At 40.6% G+C, this 18,386-nt stretch overlaps 2 protein-coding genes and 1 long non-coding RNA gene across 3 annotated transcripts in view; 1 reads left to right on the top strand and 2 right to left on the bottom strand.

Moving 5' to 3' along the window:
• The window catches only part of LOC146521438 (uncharacterized), a 63,251-nt gene that overhangs the window by 12,192 nt on the left and 32,673 nt on the right, over window positions 1-18,386 (bottom strand). The gene's annotated exons all lie outside the window — the stretch shown is intronic.
• LOC146521441 (uncharacterized) lies at window positions 1,179-8,721 on the bottom strand. Its single transcript, XM_085154928.1, has 2 exons — window positions 7,751-8,721; window positions 1,179-7,074 (listed from the first exon to the last, which is right to left on the bottom strand). The coding sequence occupies exon 2, from the start codon at window positions 7,049-7,051 to the stop codon at window positions 3,410-3,412; it is 3,642 nt and encodes a 1,213-aa protein (XP_085011054.1). The 5' UTR covers window positions 7,052-7,074; window positions 7,751-8,721; the 3' UTR covers window positions 1,179-3,409.
• LOC146521440 (uncharacterized) lies at window positions 13,646-17,862 on the top strand. The gene is made up of 2 exons (XR_014873429.1): window positions 13,646-17,009; window positions 17,097-17,862. It is a non-coding gene; the product is annotated as an uncharacterized LOC146521440 (long non-coding RNA).

The following is an 18,386-nucleotide window of genomic DNA, read 5'->3' as shown; positions in this document are numbered from 1 at the left end:
TAAAGAAGTCCAGACGCTTTTCTTTGCAAGCTCCGAAAGCACTGTATCGAACGGTTCAATATTGATACAAGTATTGTTGCACCCCTACTATTTATATATAGATATATCTATATAGATATAGATATATATGTATGTATGTGTGTGTATATATAGAGAGAGTGTAGAGTCTGCAAGAAAAGAATATCACATAAATTAAATTTAAATAGTTAAATGTTGAATTGTAAATAGTTGCAATACATTTTATGTGGGGTGAATAAATAAAAGCATATTTATATAATAAACATGTTGCAGTAAGTATAGGGCTGCTCAGCATGGTTTGGAAAAATAAATTATAAGTATTCCAAGACCCAACTGAAGTGTATTTTATTGGTGTTAGTTTTTGCTACATGGACATTTGAACTTCAGCTTTTTAATAAATTTAAAAGAGAATGTGTTCATGACATAAATAAAATTTTATTTTCTCTGTAGCACTTCATGGATTTCATGTGCAACACACTATTGTTGTTTACACAAAGCATAAAGGTAAAACAAAATATATATAGTGTTATCTTCATTTTAGAGGTCAAAAAGTATTTGCGGCTCCCAGTGTTTTCTTTTCAGTAGAAACCCGCTCTTTGAGTGTTAAAGGTTGCTGACCCCTGATCTTGGGCCATGTCCACACTAATACGTTTTTGTTTGAAAATGCATCTTTTTCTTTCCATTTTGGCCTTCTGTCCACACTGAGACTGTGTTTTTGGTCAAGAAAAACTGAACTTTTTGAAAACTCCAAAGTGGATAAATTTGAAAACACCATTTGAAAGTTGGACTGTGAATACGGAGGCTTTGGAAAACAATTGCATTTTAGTCACATGATGCAATCATGTGATCAACTCAACTAAGATGGCAGAAGGCATTGTACAGCAGTTGTTTTGTTTGCTCTCAATTTTGACAGCCCTGTTAAAGATTAATATCAACTCCACGTCATTGTCAGTCCATTTAAAAAACTCTGCGGTTTTCCTTGACATTTTGCGGTGATGTTTCAAAGAGCAGGAAAGTAAGTAAATAAATGGCAGACAGAAATCTTAAGCATTTCATTGTGGATGAACCTCTTCGGAAACAAATCGAAAACGATAGTGTGGACGCGGAGCGTTTTTAGATGAAAACACCATTTTCAAATCTATCTCCCTCTCCTAGGGAGAATAGGGTTCACTGCCTTCATGTTTATTGCCACTTCTTTTTGATCAGCTGCTGTTTAAGTGAAGGAAAAATAGTAAAATGTGTCTGGAGTTGGGATCATTCAGCATTGCCTTATTTTCACAAAATTATTAAGTTAAGTCGTAAGTGGGTTCTTCATGTCTCAGTGTCATCTGCATATTAGTAAACAATTACAAGTGTAATTGTCACGACGAGTGAGAAGAGCCGTGTGGAAAAATAAAGGAGGATCCAATTGCAGGCAGTCATGAAGATGTCAAGGTGGTTTATTGAACACAAAGCACAGGGAAAAAATGGCAAACGAAAATTAAACTAAACTATACTGGGTACAACTAAACTACTGAATATGAACAAGAACACGAACATGAAGGAGGGTGAGCAGACGACAGTTGACAGCAGGGAGAACACACGGATGAAACATGGAAGATACAAAGACAGACCAGCAACTACAACAACAGAAGACACGACTTAAATACACTCAGAGAACACAAGGAGATTACACACAGGTGGGGAACACAACTGGAAGTAATAAGGGCTAACAAGACAGGGGGAGAAGTAAAACTGAACACGCTGACATCACACATGAACATGACCCTTCAAAGTAAAACAGGAAACAAGACACTTCACTAAGACACGGACTAGACAGAAAGACGGACTTGACACTGAACAAAAACCTACCATAATAATAATAATAATAATAATAATAATAATAATAATAATAATCACAGTATCACAAAGTAATCAGAATATAAATCATAATCCCAAGAAATACCAAAAACATAAGAACTAATCCCTAAACAAGAATAACTGAAACATAGATTATCATAATAATCAATAAAGCATCAGAGAAAGAAAACAAGAAAACAATCCATCATTCAAAAGTAAACCAAAACATACGAACTCAAAATACTGGGTCAAAACGACCCAGAACCATGACAGTAATAGAATCGAATGAATTTGTAGTTATTTTAAGCTGATCAGGTGAAGTAAACCTCAGTTGATCAGCTCAGCCTCTCCTTTATCAACAGGATGGTTCATATCATGTGTTTATACTCTGCTTCATGAATAATGTGCATGTTTCAAGTTATATGGGGAAATAAAAGGATGTCATAAATTTTAATGACTGAAAATGTTCTCTTTGCAATGTTCTCCATGTGTTATTTAGTAGCCAAACAGGAATTTGTTGTTTCATTCTACAAATGTAGACAATCCCAGTCTCACTACTTTCACAGATTTTATTCCAAGCAGCTTGGTCATTTGTTTGGATACATGCGGTTCTTCAGTTCTGTCAAACCATGGAGCATGTTGACGGTCCATGTGGGTCTGTCTCTGTTGCCATTCATTCAGAGTGTGATTTGAAGCTGGAATATCTTGTTTCACCCTGATTAATTCTCATCTCTGACTCTTGGAATGACCATAGCTCGCAAACTGGACTTAATGTTTTGCTTAAAATGGCCACAAATCTGCCAATAAAGTCCCCAGAAAAGTGATGAAGTCAGGGCGATTGTGGCTCAAGAGTTGGGCGTTCGTCTTGTAATCGGAAGGTTGCTGGTTCGAGCCCCCGGCTCCGATAGTCTCAGTCGTTGTGTCCTTGGGCAAGACACTTCACCTGTTGCCTACTGGTGGCGCCAGTGTCCGGCAGCCTCACCTCTGTCAGTGCGCCCCAGGGTGGCTGTGGCTACACTGTAGCTTGCCATCACCAGTGTGTGAATGGGTGGATGACTGTGTATAGTGTAAAGCGCTTTGGGGTCCTTAGGACCAAGTAAAGCGCTATACAAATACAGACCATTTACTTGTATAAAACTGCAAGTCTGGCCATAGTAACAGGTGGGTGATGGTTCTTTGGCTGTCATCCACCAGTCACAAATGATTCAATTTTGACAACGTGTTATTGCAGTTAACTTATTCATCAACTCAGAAACACATTTTCACGTTAAAACATTGTAATAATAAAATGTCAGAATTGCAGTGGCATGGTACACACACACACACACAAAAAAAAAAAAAACATTGCTAAGGTAAAATATTCTAAAAATCGCGTGAATTTAACTTGAGGACAAGGAAACATAGAATTTTGAAATTAATGCCATAGCTGTATGTATTAGGAGGTTCAGGGGTAGGCCAACATTATTTTTGTCCCAGTCTTGAAAATCTGACAGATATTCTTTAGAGTAGCCTTTCTTCGCTTATGTCCCCCCCCCCCAAAAAAAAAAAAAAGCTAACTTGTCTGCATTATTTTTCTACCAATCTTTGAGAAAAAGCCTCCCAGAGAAAACAGTGTGTCTAAGGTATAGACATGAGTCAGGCCTAGACTCTTAAGACACTCAAGTTCATTTAGAATATCAAAGGAAGGATGGCTGGTGAGTTGGTGGCACATCAGAGGATCTCTAGAGCGGATAACAGCCACTGAATGCCTTGAATGGAAAATAAAAGGCAAAAAATACACCAGTGGAACCATGAAGTAGACTAGACTCTCTTCCACTTTTACCTTCCCACCTGTATCTCTGGCTTTGTCCACTTTCTTTATGGCCTCTGTAATGTTTACCTTGAATGACACCAACACTGTGAATCTGGCTATTAAGTGTTTGTCATGCCTGGTGAGTGAATCACTATTGTCTTTGTTGGTGTGCTGTGTTAAGAACCTGTGAGTGACTTCGAGTTGGTCACAGTGAAGCTGAACAGACTTGAGTGCATTTTGCAAATCTTCTAGAGCTCGATTGATGCAGTCTGGACTCTGACTCCTGTTTTGCTGCTTCAAAGATGTAAGAGCACGGTTGTAATATGCAATAGCTCCCCAACAGTGATCCTTCTGAATGGCTTTAGTGTACATGTTGATGCTCTCTTCAAACTTCCCCTTTTCACGCAGGTCATTACCAAAGCTAATGTAGTGGTAGAGGTTTGATGATGGTGATTCTCTCTGTCTGAGTTTCTGCCTTGCTGTGTCCAGATCTGTTTTCAGTCTGCTTTTTAACTCTTCAGTGGAATCTTCTGCATTAAAACTCATTAGTAGCCACACACCCCAAAACTCATTCAGAGCAGACAAATCTGATGTTTCTGGCTTGTTATTGCTGCTTGTGTACAGATCATCCAGTACATCCAGATAATCATTGAAGAGTTCTTCCTTCTTCTTCATGTCTGGGATCTGAAACTCCAAGTAGCTTGATAGCTCATCAGCCACTGAGCGGTCTCTGACCTGTTTAATTATCTTTACTTCCTGCTGTGATGCTCCAGTCAAAATATCCTTCAGTGTTGAAGTCATTTCTGCAGATCCTTCATTATGGTTGCTTTGTTGATATGACCTTAACTGCATCACAAACAGAAGTTGTTTAAGTGGAGTCACATCTGTTAGATTTCTGAATAAAGAAAGAAGTTTCACTCTTAAAACCATTAATTGGAGCAACTCTGAAAGATGACTCAAACAGACAATGAGCTGAGCAGACCCTGGAGATCCTTGTCTAGCAGTGCGGCCGAATGCCTGCGTCTCTACACGAGCATTCTTGGGCAGGAAGGTCTGCACAACAAGCAAACCTCCAGCTTCCTTTACTGTGTCAGAAACCTGAAGGTCTGTTCCACGGCCAGCGAGGTTTGTTGCTATGATCACTTCTCCTGCTTCAAGCTCCTTGGAAATGATCACACTGTTGTCCATGTTGTTGTTTATATAAAGATTTTTGTTCTGGACTCTGTCTCCTAGATTGCGATAAATCATTTTTGCTCGTCTGATGGTTTCACAGATGATGAGCACAGCTCTAGGATCCCTGTATGATGTAGGACTCGTTTGTGCAATGACAGCATCACAGATTTTTTCAGTCCAGTCTTCTTCGTCCCTGAGAACCACACCTTCAACCTCAAACAGCTTTCTACGTTTGAATGAAGGTATCTGACAGGTTTTGATACCATCATAGATTTTTTGTAAAGTCTCAATCTCCTCTTTTTGGCCAAGAGTTCCAGACATCCCGTAGATCTGACTTCCAAACTGGTTTTTGTACTTTTGAAGCAAGCCCACATTAGACATGTAGTTTGTGATGGCTGTCATGTCAGTCATCTTTGACTCATGTTTCATTTCAATAAACTGTTGCAGTCCATCAGTCCACTTCATGTAGTTTTCAACAACCCCTGTGCAGCTGTAGTCCACAGGCACAATTCCATGTTTCTCCATCACATATTCATGGTCCTCTGTCATGACTTGAGCTTTAAATGCATTTTCAATCCAGACTTTTAGTTTAGATTTGACCAGCTCTGAGAAGAAGCCTGGGATGTAGCAGCTGCTTTTAGCTTGGTTAAGTTCACATGGTGTAAAATGAATTGAATTCTTTACTTCCTCTTCTACAGCTCTCACCACACTTTTTTGATCAGAGTACATGTACTGACAGAAGCCACCATCAAGTAAAAGCAGTGACACTCTTCTGCTTTCCACATTTTCACTTTGCTGCTCTTTCTTCAGTTCCTCTATTTCATTGTTATTTATGAGGTGGAGAGCAAACTGGAAAGATGGGAATTTCCTTTCCACCGTTTTAAAGAACTCAGACAGCTCGTTAGCAGTAACACTTTTAGTTATTTCATTTAAGAGGCTCGGGTTCTTTCTCAGGTCCTTGACTGATCCCTTTAACAGTATACCTGTGTCCTCTGCTATCTGACGAATAATGAACTCATCACTATCTTTTTCCATCATGTTCTCTAACACGTGATAAAAAGGAAATTTTGGCCCTACAGTCGCATCTGTGCCAGTTTTCTTGTACTGATTGACAGTGGCCCATATACATGCCAAGAGTGGGTTGAGATGTTGTAAAGCAGGCATGTCACTGCCTATATAGACTACATGATGACCCTTGTCTAGCATCAGGGAATCCACTTCATCCACTACTGCACACTGGAATTTCCTCTGCCCTAATATGTCCAACCTCTGGAAGTGGTGCCGAAGCCAGTCACCAGCAAAGTCTTCTGCAGTGCCATAAACAACTTGGCTCTCATAGCACTTTTTTAGTTCTACATCAGGCCTGTTGCAGTTATAATCAGCAGCGATATTCAACTCTTTATAAAATCCTTCCCATTCTTTAAAATCTCTTTCTGCAAGAACTGATGAACTTGACATGATGTCAACGTTTTCTTTTCTCAGAGCTCGAAAAGCTGCAAACATGGCCACTATGCAAGACTTCCCCTCTCCTGTGCCAACCTGAATCAATCGCCCTGTTTCTGAAAGAGCCATCAGACACCAGCTCACCATCTGTGTCAGTCGTGGCCGAAATGGCTTTCTTGTATTTTTAGTTTTTGTTATACTCACTGCCAAACAGAGAATCTTTAAGATGTTTTTCAAATGACTATTTGGTGAGCTGTCATTACAAAAATTAAGCATGATTTTAGGTCCTGAAACAACAGTTGATTTTTTTTTCATTGGCAAAAGCAGATTTTTTAAGATTGATTTCAGTTCACTCTTCTTTAAGCTGTCATTTTTAATATCACAGTCTTGATGAACTGTTGATACAATATCTCTGACATCATCTAAAATCTTTACATCAACCTGGTTTAACTTCTCTTGGCGGATTTCATCAATGATTTCCTCCAAGGTCTTCTCTCTGTCATTGGCTAAATATTCCTTCAAGGTTTCATCTGTTACAGTTTTGTCTCTGAGTAGTTCCAGAAGTGTTTTTCCATCTTCATCCTTCCAGTCAGAAGTAATAAAGTAAATCTCTATGCAGTGCAACATTTTTATCATCCATGTGAGGAAATGGGAGTTGTTATTTGTTGTTGATTCAAATCGCTTCAAAAGAGCATCAAACAAGTCAGTGACATCCTTTGGGCTCCATTTGATATTTGTAACCAGTCCTTTCAGCTTCTTGAGGAGAATTTCTTTATCATCATCCATTTTCTTAATCAGATAAGAACAATCTGTTCAAAGCAGATTTAAACATTATTTAGAGATTGGTTCTTTGAGTAAGACACAATTTATAAAGATTTCCAAGCAAGCTGCATTTTTTCTCTCGACTGTATTGTTACACTGACAAACACCATCTAACGATATTTGAAAATTGCTTTGTTTCAGTTTCTCTTTTACCTTTTACCTTCTACTGGCACCACTACTAGGGGATTCCCTGCCATGCCTTTACTGTATCTTACTTTTCTTACTTTAAATGAATTTCAATATTCTGGTTAAAATAGAGTAAAAATACTTTTATATTCTTTCTTTGAAGTAAGGCACAATTTATACAAATTTTCAAGCACATTGTATTACACAGTGCACACTACACTACTCAGTAGAAGTTCTTCATCACCATCCATTTTTAAAGGTGTTTGAAAAAGACACTGGTCAAAACAGAGGTAAAATATGTTGAGATTGTTACTTTGAAAATAAAAATACATTGTTTACAAATTTCCAAGCAACCTGCATCTATTCTCTCCACTGTATTACACTGAGAATCACGATCCAACACACACACAAAGTCAGTGTAAAAAAATCAAACATGTACAGATAATATGTTGTGGTGACCCTTTATGACAAGGAAGGAGCAGAAAATACGTTCTTTTACTTATATTTAATGCAGTTTTATTTAAATCTAATACTGACCTGTTGAGATGATGAGAAAAATTGCAGATGATGTATGTTTGTCAAGATGCCTCAGGAGATCTGCTGTCTCTATTTTGGTTCTGTGTTTTTATTTCGCGTCTTTAGTTTCTCTTTCACAAACCCTGCCCTGGCACTGTCACAAGGGAATTTCCTGCCAAGCCTACCCTTATGATTTTCATTTATTGTAATTTGAGACACTTTCTTTGAAGAAGTTATAAAGTGTACTTCTAAAGAGCAAAACAGCGACTGTTCCAACAAGGAATAATTTGATTAATAGTTTTATAATCATTTTAATCAGTTGTCAAGCCAGCCTAAAACTTTCCACTTCACCTTTACTGGATTCACTGCTTGATGCTCAGAAGGGCAGGACTTGAAAGTCAAAAGCAAAACATGTGGGTGTGTCCTGTTTCACTGGAGTCATGGCATGTCTTGGCAAACATCTTTGTCATGGAAAGAATTTGATAGGCATCATTGGTTTTAATCTAGTTTTTCTTTCGTTTCTCTGACAGTCATTCAGTTTCTTGGTAACAAAGTATCTGTCACGGTTTGCAAGGCAAGCCATGTGGGAATTATTAAAGGACCCAAGATGCAGGCACTGCTGATGTGAGTGAGTTTTATTGAGGAGGATGACATACAACAAAACACGATGGTGGCGAGAACAGAACTGACAAAAATTCGAAACTCATGTCTAAAGAAACAAAACAGGAGCCCCAAAGGTCCCAAAACAAAACACGAGAGTCCAAAACCAAAAGGTCATGAAAGAAAATGGAGCCAAGGAACAGTTCACAAATAGTTCAGGAGGTCGGCCAGGGGGCCGATACTACAGGAGTCCGAAAAAGTTCAGTTCAGGAGGCCGACCCGGAGGTAAACAGTACAGGTGTTCAGAATGCAGCGGAGGTGATGCAGGCGAAGCAGATCCGGAGGCCAGCGACGCAGTTAAGGAGGCCATCCACAACGGTGATGATGTCCGGCCAGTGGCCCAGAAAGTGGCCAGCGATGTTACTGATCACACTGAGGGGGTTCAGGCCTATGCAGAACAGCAGTGGGGACAGAGCATCTCCTTGGTAGATCCCGCACTTGATGGTGACTTGTGCTATGGGATGAATTTGGCCTCTAGTGTTGTACGCCACATCCCCATTGAGTTCCTGATGAAGGCTCTTAGGGTCCTGTTGATCTTGTACACTTCTAGGCATTCCAGTATCCAGCTGTGGGGCACTGAGTCATAGGCCTTCTTGTAATCAATCCAGGCAGTGCACAGGTTGGTCAGCCTGGTCTTGCAGTCTCGGCTGACTGTTCTGTCTACCAGTAGCTGGTGTTTTGCGCCTCTGGTATTCATGCCAATCCCTTTCTGTGCCCCGCTCATGTATTGACACATGTACCTGTTCATCTTAGCCGATATGATGGGTGACAGGAGTTTCCATGTAGTACTGAGGCAGGTTATTGGTCAGTAGTTAGATGGGACCGGTCCCTTCTTGGGATTCTTGGGGATCAGGACTGTCCGACCTTCGGTTAGCCATTCTGGGTGACTCTTGTCAACTAGCAGCTGGTTCATTTGTGCTGCCAGATGCTTGTTGAGTGCAGTCAGCTTCTTCAGCCAGTAGGTGTGAACCATGTCGGGGCCTGGTGCTGTCCAACTCTTCATACTAGATGGTTACTGGACCCTGTTCAGGGAGGTTGCAAAGGTCTGCCCTCAGATCCACTAGCCACTGAGCATTACCATTATGGGTTGCGTCCTTCTCCCATATGCTCTTCCAGTATTGCTCCGTCTCCAGCCTTGGTGGTGCTGTTGTCTTATTGTTCCCTTGCCACGAAGAGTAAACCTTTACTGGTTCTGTGGAGAACAGCTGGTTTATTCTCCTGCCTTCTATCTCTCTGGTGTACCTCCTCAAGCAGCTGGCCAAGGCTGTGGATCTTTGCTTGGCAGTTTCCAAGGCCTCAAGTATGGACAGCTTGCTGTATTTTTTATGCACCTTCTTTGTCGCACCTTTCTGCAACTCCGTTAGTTGGCTAACTTCCCTCTGTGCTACTTTGATCTTGCCCTCTAGCCTCCTTCTCCATGGAGGGTACTGTTCCTTGTGGCTGTTCAACTTATAGCCAAGCATCTCACTGATCACTGCTGCTGTATTGTAGATCAGCTTGTTAGTCTCGGTAAGCGTGGCTTTAGGTATCATCCGTAGTGCTGCATTAACATCATGAAGCAAACCTTCTGAGGTTACTTCACGTAATCTTGGTAACCGGCAACCGGGGATCCAGGTTTCAAGCTTGGCCATGATCCTTTCAGGTCAGTTCCTCTCGCACTCAACGATCCTTCTCCTTTTGCACTTGGGGCTTTGTACCCAATCTCGGGTGGGGGTGATGATATCTCCCCCCTGACCTGGCGTCCTTGCTCCCCCTTGCCGTAGTATTTATGTTGTACCTCGTTAATTTCTAGCTGTGAGAGCAGTCCCTTCTTTCGAATGTTGGAACACTGAGCTACTAGTTGTTTCGCCGTCATTGTGAATGTTGGGTAACGAAGAATCCATAGATCCCTCATCCTATTCATGTAACCCCTTCCGCCAGGGTTACTTGCGTAGTAGCATTCCAACAACGCCCTGTTTTTGTGTCTTGCCCACCGATGCCTTCTTGTTCCAGTAGCCCACTTCTCGTCAGGGTGCCCTGGTTCCTCAACACCTGACGTGGACCTTGTTGATCCGGGCGATGTCCGAGCCGTCATGCCTTCATATTTATCTGTCTTATTTATATTTCCTATCACCTTAAATCTTCACTCAAAGACAAGTATCTTTGACAGAGTATATATAGATGTATTATATATAAGAGACAAATATTGTTCATTTAAAATGTTGGCATTACTAAATTTGGCTCAATGCTTACATATATGTGTAAAAAGGAAATTTTACAAGCTGTGATAACTGTGTCTGATAGAATGAAGAGTAGACTGATATAGTAAATATTCCTTTATTGGGTGAGAAAATCATACCATGTCATAACTGCTTTAAGTCATACAGAATAGATGTCAGAGCCTTAAACAGGCCGACTTCTGCTAAATGGGCAGAAAGTGTACAAACACATAACATCCTTATAGAATATGATGTAACACTATAGATCAACTTACCTCAGAATATATAAAGCATATAAACAATTACAGCAATATGATGCAACAAACACAGCAGTACTACTAATCCAAAATACTCAAAGCTTCATAGAACTGAAACAAACATTTATTTTAGGTCCATTCTGCTGCTGATACAAACTTTAGGTTTCCGAACATTAAACTTGTTGCTGCCTTTCATAGTGTTTAACTTGAAGGCCTTGAGTACTTTCTCCCACACTGAAAACACTGGAATGATAAAATTATTTGAACATTACCTAATTATACTGATTTAGGACAGATAATTAGTTATGTTAAACTTTTCTAGCAGTCCTTCACAAACAGGGAACAGTCTGTCTATTCTCTCCATCTGTCAGCTGCGGCTGGCTCTTCCTCCTCCTCTTCCTCACACACTGCTGAGTTTGTCCTGGTGGATCATCAGGGGTGCAAAGCCTCACAGATGATGGGCAGCAGTGGGTCCCTCAGTCTGTCCTCACTCTGGACACTTGCAGTTGTCACACATGGAAATCAAATGTGTTATAAGCTGCAGGATTCAAACAGAAGTGTAACTTATAAATACATGTTCATACTTTTATTACACAATCAGAGAGAAAGAAAAAGAGAGAGAGTGCAGGACAGACAGACAGGTGACAGTCTCAGGGGTATACACTGCTACAAAACAGCACAAGAGAAGGAGGATTTAGTGTTTGTGTTATTATGAGTGCTAAACAAGAGGAGATTCCAGATGGTACAGTGGACACATGTGTGACTCCTGTGATTAAAGCATCTGTCTTTCAGCTTAACGAGTGAACCGTCAGCTCGTTCAAACACACGTTAAAGTCCGTTTGGCTCGACACCACCGAACAGAGGCAGCAATATAACAAAGCTAACATTAACAGTGCAGTGAATCTTGCTTGTGCCGTAATATTAAGGACTGCAAACCGAGCAGCATCACTGACTTTAAGCTTGTTGTGTTTCTGGATATATGACTGACTTTAATTATCCATAAAATCATCACATTCTCTGTAAGATTAATGTCGACTATTGAACGGCGTATATTTTAAAGTAAAGGCTTTAAAACCAAGCTGACACTTAAAGTACAAACATCGCTAATGTCACATAACTTTGCCGACATGTGGCCAACAGTAATGTTTTAATGTTCTTCATTATTAAACATTCGCACATAAATAAGTTACATAATATTCAGTACTTACTTTTGAAAGTTTACTCTTTGGCCGCTCCGCTTCCACCATTTTTTTTTTTTCGGCAAAATTATCCACACCCACCGCCGCACTATGAAGTCTGGGCCACGAAGTCTACACCTCCACATCCTTGAAATTCAGGGAAATGAGGGCCGCATTTCATGCAGCCTTTGAATTGGGACAGACTTTGTCACGTCGCTGTGATGTAATTGGCCTTAAAATGCGGCCTTTAAGGCTGCAGACCCTGAATTGGGATACAGCCGTTGAGGAGGTAATACAGCCATTTGAATTAGCTGTGCTGGATCAAGAACGCAATGTAGCTTGCCATCACCAGTGTGTGAATGTGTGTGTGAATGCGTGGATCGCTGGTTGTGTAAAGTGCTTTGGGGTCCTTAGGGACTAGTAAAGCACTATACAAATACAGGCCATTTACCATAACACATCTAAAACCTGCACAACATCCTTGGGGCCTGGAGATCCCCTGGGCCAGCTTAAAATTTACATTTTACATCTTCGGATTATAAGAGGAAACCCACGCAGGCATGCCTCTGCTGCTCTTCATGCACATTTTTCCATGGACTTCAATTACATCACAGCCTGCAACGTTTCAGGTGACAAAAAAGGCGTTACACATGTGACAAGCATTTTGTACCTAATAAAGTGGCCATAAAGTAGAAACTATAATGTTCTGTTTAAAATTTTGACATTTTTGAAATTTTGTGTCAGTCTGAGTGAGTCCAGTTTATCACCATCTGCTGCTTTTCCCTACTTTTTTTCCTCAGTAACATTGTTCATCTTTCAAAACAAACGTTACATTTTTAATTTTCTTTTAAATCTTAGAAACTTTGCTGAAGAAACAAATGTTTTAGTTTGACCTCTAGATGGCAGTGTTGTCTTAGTGTTACCATAGCCACCTACAGAGGTCTGCAGTAACAGCGTCAATGTGTTGGAGCACTAAAAAACGTGTGTGTGACCTTGATCAGTCATCAGCGTTCCAGTCACAGTGTGGGACACAAACACTATTAAAATATGTTTCATTTGGATTTCACACTTAAGCTTTCCATCCATCCATTTGTTTATCATTTTCAGGGTCACAGGGGGTTGGAGCCTGTCCCATCTGTCTCAGGGCCTAAATGGTCACTTTGTGTTTTCTTTGCTAAATACTTCAATCCTCTACACATGCAGGCCGAAACAGATCTACATGAAATATCGGCTAAGATATATCTGTAAGACAAATGGGAGATAATCATCATCACGTGGTATTTGAGATGGCATCCTGCTTTCTGACGAGTAAATTTACTGTAAAAATTATTTTCCCCAATTGTCTATGAGACTGACCAATAGGAGCAGAAAGTACTCAGCTGAGCCAAACTTTAAGCAGCTGTTACTGAACCCAGCCTCAGTGAGAATGAACTGTTCTGTCCAACACAAGCTTCATGTTGGAAACATCAGCAGGTCTCTTCTCTGACTCAGTCCAGCTGATTATTTGTCCAGATGTTTCTACACTGATGTGTAAAACATCAGTTTCTTGGTTTCAGATTATTATTTATTTGTACCACTTTGTTATTTTCCATTTTAAAGGATTCAATAATTCAATTCAATTCAATTCAATTCCATTTTATTTATATAGCACCAAATCACAACAAATGTCGCCTCAAGGCGCTTCATAGATACAGAGAAAAGCCCAACAATCATATGACCCCCTATGAGCAAGCACTTTGGCGACAGTGGGAAGGAAAAACTCCCTTTTAACAGGAAGAAACCTCCGGCAGAACCAGGCTCAGGGAGGGGCGGCCATCTGCTGCGACCGGTTGGGGTGAGAGAAGGAAGACAGGATAAAAGACATGCTGTGGAAGAGAGACAGAGATTAATAACAGATATGATTCAATACAGAGAGGTCTATTAACACATAGTGAGTGAGAAAGGTGACTGGAAAGGAAAAACTCAATGCATCATGGGAATCCCCCGGCAGCCTACATCTATTGCAGCATGACTAAGGGAGGATTCAGGGTCACCTGGTCCAGCCCTAACTATATGCTTTAGCAAAAAGGAAAGTTTTAAGCCTAATCTTAAAAGTAGAGATAGTGTCTGTCTCCCGAATCCAAACTGGAAGCTGGTTCCACAGAAGAGGGGCCTGAAAACTGAAGGCTCTCCCTCCCATTCTACTTTTAAATACTCTAGGAACAACAAGTAGGCCTGCAGAGTGGGAGAGAAGTGCTCTAATAGGGTAATATGGTACTACAAGGTCATTAAGATAAGATGGGGCCTGATTATTTAAGACCTTGTATGTGAGGAGCAGGATTTTGAATTCAATTCTGGATTTAACAGGAAGCCAATGAAGGGAAGCCAAAACAGGAGAAATATGCTCTCTCTTTCTAGTCCCTGTCAGTACTCTTGCTGCAGCATTTTGGATTAACTGAAGGCTTTTCAGTGAGTTTTTTGGACATCCTGATAATAATGAATTGCAGTAGTCCAGCCTGGAAGTAATAAATGCATGAACTAGTTTTTTAGCATCACTCTGAGACAGGATATTTCTAATTTTAGAGACGTTGCGCAAATGGAAGAATGCAGTCTTACATATTTGTTTAATATGTGCGTTGAAGGACATATCCTGGTCAAAAATGACTCCAAGGTTCCTCACAGTGTTACTGGAGGCCAAGGTAATGCCATCCAGAGTAAGAATCTGGTTAGATACCATATTTCTAAGCTTTTCAGCGCCGAGTACAATGACCTCAGTTTTATCTGAGTTAAGAAGCAGAAAGTTAGTGGCCATCCAAGTCTTTATGTCTTTAAGACATTCCTGCAGTTTAACTAATTGGTGTGTGTTATCTGGCTTTATGGACAGATAGAGCTGGGTGTCATCTGCATAGCAGTGAAAATGTATGCTATGTCTTCTAATGATGCTGCCTAGGGGAAGCATGTATAATGTAAACAGAATTGGTCCTAGCACTGAACCCTGTGGAACTCCATAATTAACCTCAGTGTGTGAAGAGGACTCTCCATTTACATGCACAAATTGGAGTCTATTAGATAGATATGATACAAACCACTGCAGTGCAATACCTGTAATACCTACAGCATGTTCTAATCGCTCTAATAGGATATTATGGTCAACAGTATCGAATGCTGCACTAAGGTCAAGAAGGACAAGCACAGAGATGAGTCCACTGTCAGAGGCCATAAGAAGATCATTTGTAACCTTCACTAAAGCTGTTTCTGTGCTGTGATGAACTCTGAAACCTGACTGAAACTCTTCAAATAAACCATTCCTCTGCAGATGATCTGTTAGCTGTTTGACAACTACTCTTTCAAGGATTTTTGATATGAAAGGAAGGTTGGAGATTGGCCTATAATTAGCTAAGACTGCTGGGTCTAGAGATGGCTTTTTGAGTAAAGGTTTAACTGCAGCCACCTTGAAGGCCTGTGGTACATAGCCGATTATTAGAGATAGGTTGATCATATATAAGATCGAAGAATTAATCAATGGCAGGACTTCTTTGAGCAGTTTTGTAGGAATGGGGTCTAAAAGACACGTTGATGGTTTGGAGGAAGTAATTATTGAAGTTAACTCAGAAAGATCGATTGGAGAAAAAGAGTCTAACTTAACATCAATGGAACTAAGAGTAGCTGTAGATAATATTACATCTGTGGGATGATTATTGGTAATTTTTTCTCTAATGATAAAAATTTTATTTGTGAAGAAGTTCATGAAGTCATCACTAGTTAACGTTAAAGGGATGGTTGGCTCAAAAGAGCTCTGACTTTTTGTCAGCCTGGCTACAGTGCTGAAGAGAAACCTGGGGTTGTTCTTATTTTCTTCAATCAGTGATGAGTAGTAAGCTGTTCTGGCTTTGCGGAGGGCTTTCTTATAAAGCAACAAACTATTTCTCCAGGCTAAATGATGATCCTCTAAATTTGTGACACGCCATTTCCTCTCCAGATTACGAGTCATCTGCTTTATGGTACGTGTTTGAGAATTATACCACGGGGTCAGGTACTTCTGATTAGAGACCTTAGTTTTCACCGGAGCTACAGTATCCAGAGTCGTACGTAGTGAGGAGGTGAAATTATTAACAAGATAATCGACCTCTGTTGGGGTAGCGTTCAGATAGCTGCTCTGCTCTGTGTTGGTACAGGGCATTGACGATGATAACAGTGGCTGGATTATATTCTTAAACTTAGTTACAGCGCTTTCAGAAATACATCTACTTTGATAAAGTCCACTCTCCACTGCTGCGTAATCAATTATTGTAAATGTAAATGTTATCAAGAAATGATCAGACAGGAGAGGGTTTTCAGGAAACACTGTTAAATGTTCAGTTTCTATGCCATATGTTAAAACAAGATCTAGAGTGTGATTAAAGTGGTGGGTGGGTTCTTTTACATTTTGAGAGAAACCAATTGAGTCTAACAACAGATTAAATGCCATGTTGAGGCTGTCATTTTTAGCATCAACATGGATGTTAAAATCACCCACAATAATTATTTTATCTGAGCTCAGAACTAAATTAGATATAAAATCTGAGAAATCAGACAGAAACTCTGTGTAAGGCCCAGGTGGACGATAGATGATAACAAGTAAGACTGGTTTCTGAGTTTCACAGCTGGGGTGGACAATGTTAAGCATCAGGCTTTCAAATGAATTAAAAGTCTGTCTTGGTCTTTCATTAATTAATAGACTGGTGTGAAAAATTGCTGCCAAACCGCCCCCTCGACCTGTGCTTCGAGATTTCTGGTAGTTAGAATGACTCGGGGGTGTTGATTCATTTAAACTAACATAATCATCCTGCTGCAACCAGGTTTCTGTAAGGCAGAGTAAATCAATTTGTTGATCAATTATTAAGTCATGTACTAACAGAGACTTGGAGGAGAGAGACCTAATATTTAATAATCCACATTTCACTGTTTTACTCTTTGGTTCAGATGTGGATACTGTATTGTTCTTTCTTTGTAAATGTTTAAGTTGTTTGTTGCTGGTTTTTAGTTTGTTTTTTGTCTTTTTGGAAGCAGACACAGTCTCTATGGAGATGGGTTTTTGGGGGGGTAGCAGGAGGAGAGAAGCTGCAGAGAGGCGTGTAAGACTGCAACTCTGCTTCCTGGTCCCAACTCTGGATAGTCATGTTTTGAGGGGTTTAATAAATTTGTCGATATTTCTAGAAATGAGAGCTGCTCCATCCAAAGTGGGATGGATGCCATCTCTTCTAACAAGACCAGGTTTCCTCCAGAAGGTTTGCCAATTATCTATGAAGCCCACATCATTTCTGGGACACCACTCAGACAGCCAGCAATTTAAGGAGAACATGCGGCTAAACATGTCACTCCTGGTCTGATTGGGGAGGGGACCAGAGAAAACTACAGAGTCCGACATTGTTTTGGCAAAGTTACACACCGATTCAATATTGATTTTAGTGACCTCCGATTGGCGTAACCAGGTGTCATTACTGCCGACGTGAATTATGATTTTACTGAATTTACGTTTACCCTTAGCCAGCAGTTTTAAATTTCCTTCAATGTCGCCTGCTCTGGCCCCTGGAAGACAATTGACTATGGTTGCCGGTGTCTCTAGCTTCACATGTCTGAGAACAGAATCACCAATTACCAGAGTTTGACCCCCAGCGGGTGTGTCACCGAGTGGGGAAAAACGGTTAGACACATGAACGGGTTGGTGGTGTACCTGGGGCTTCTGTTTAGGACTATGCTTCCTCCTCACCGTTACCCAGCCGCCTTCTTTCCGCAGCTGCTTGGGATTTGCCGGGGAACAGCTAGCGGGGCCTACGCTATCTTCGGCTGCACCAGCTACAGGGGCCTGGCTAGCTAAGGGTGAGAGAAAGGTGCAAAGCCGAGTCTCCAGATCAGTAATCCTGGCCTCCAGAGCTGCAAATATGCTACATTTGTTACAGATATCATTACTGCTAAAGGAGGCCGAGGAGTAACTAATCATCTGACACAATGAGCAAGAAAGTGCAGAAGGGACAGGTGAAGTAGCCATGGTGCTAACGGGTCGGCTACGAGCTAAGCTAGCGAAACAGTACAGAGACAGTGAGTGAATACTTTGGCTATAAATTAGGTAGTGAGTACACAGAAAGTGTGCTTCGGATGAAGCACGTGAAGATTATACTGTGGAAAAAAAGAATGTATTTAAAAGTTGTTAATTAAACTGCTAAGCAAATAAGCTACTCAGAAACACCACTGTGTTTGAGCAGGAACAGGAAGCGATACTATACCACAGAGCGAGCGAACACCAAGTGACAGCGCCACCGACAGGACAGACAATAACTGTCAGATAACCCAGGAAATTACATGAACGTGTCAGTGTGCAGCAGTTATTAGTTTCATTGTGTTCTCT

The sequence above is a fragment of the Neolamprologus multifasciatus genome, chromosome 3 (assembly GCF_963576455.1).
Source record: "Neolamprologus multifasciatus chromosome 3, fNeoMul1.2, whole genome shotgun sequence".
In the NCBI taxonomy this organism is placed as follows: domain Eukaryota; kingdom Metazoa; phylum Chordata; class Actinopteri; order Cichliformes; family Cichlidae; genus Neolamprologus; species Neolamprologus multifasciatus.
Note: the sequence above shows the minus strand (reverse complement) of the source record. Positions and strands in the feature narration are given on the sequence as shown.

Coding starts and splice junctions, on each gene's coding strand:
- LOC146521441 (XM_085154928.1), bottom strand. CDS start 7,051: ATGGATGATGATAAAGAAATTCTCCTCAAGAAGCTGAAAGGACTGGTT.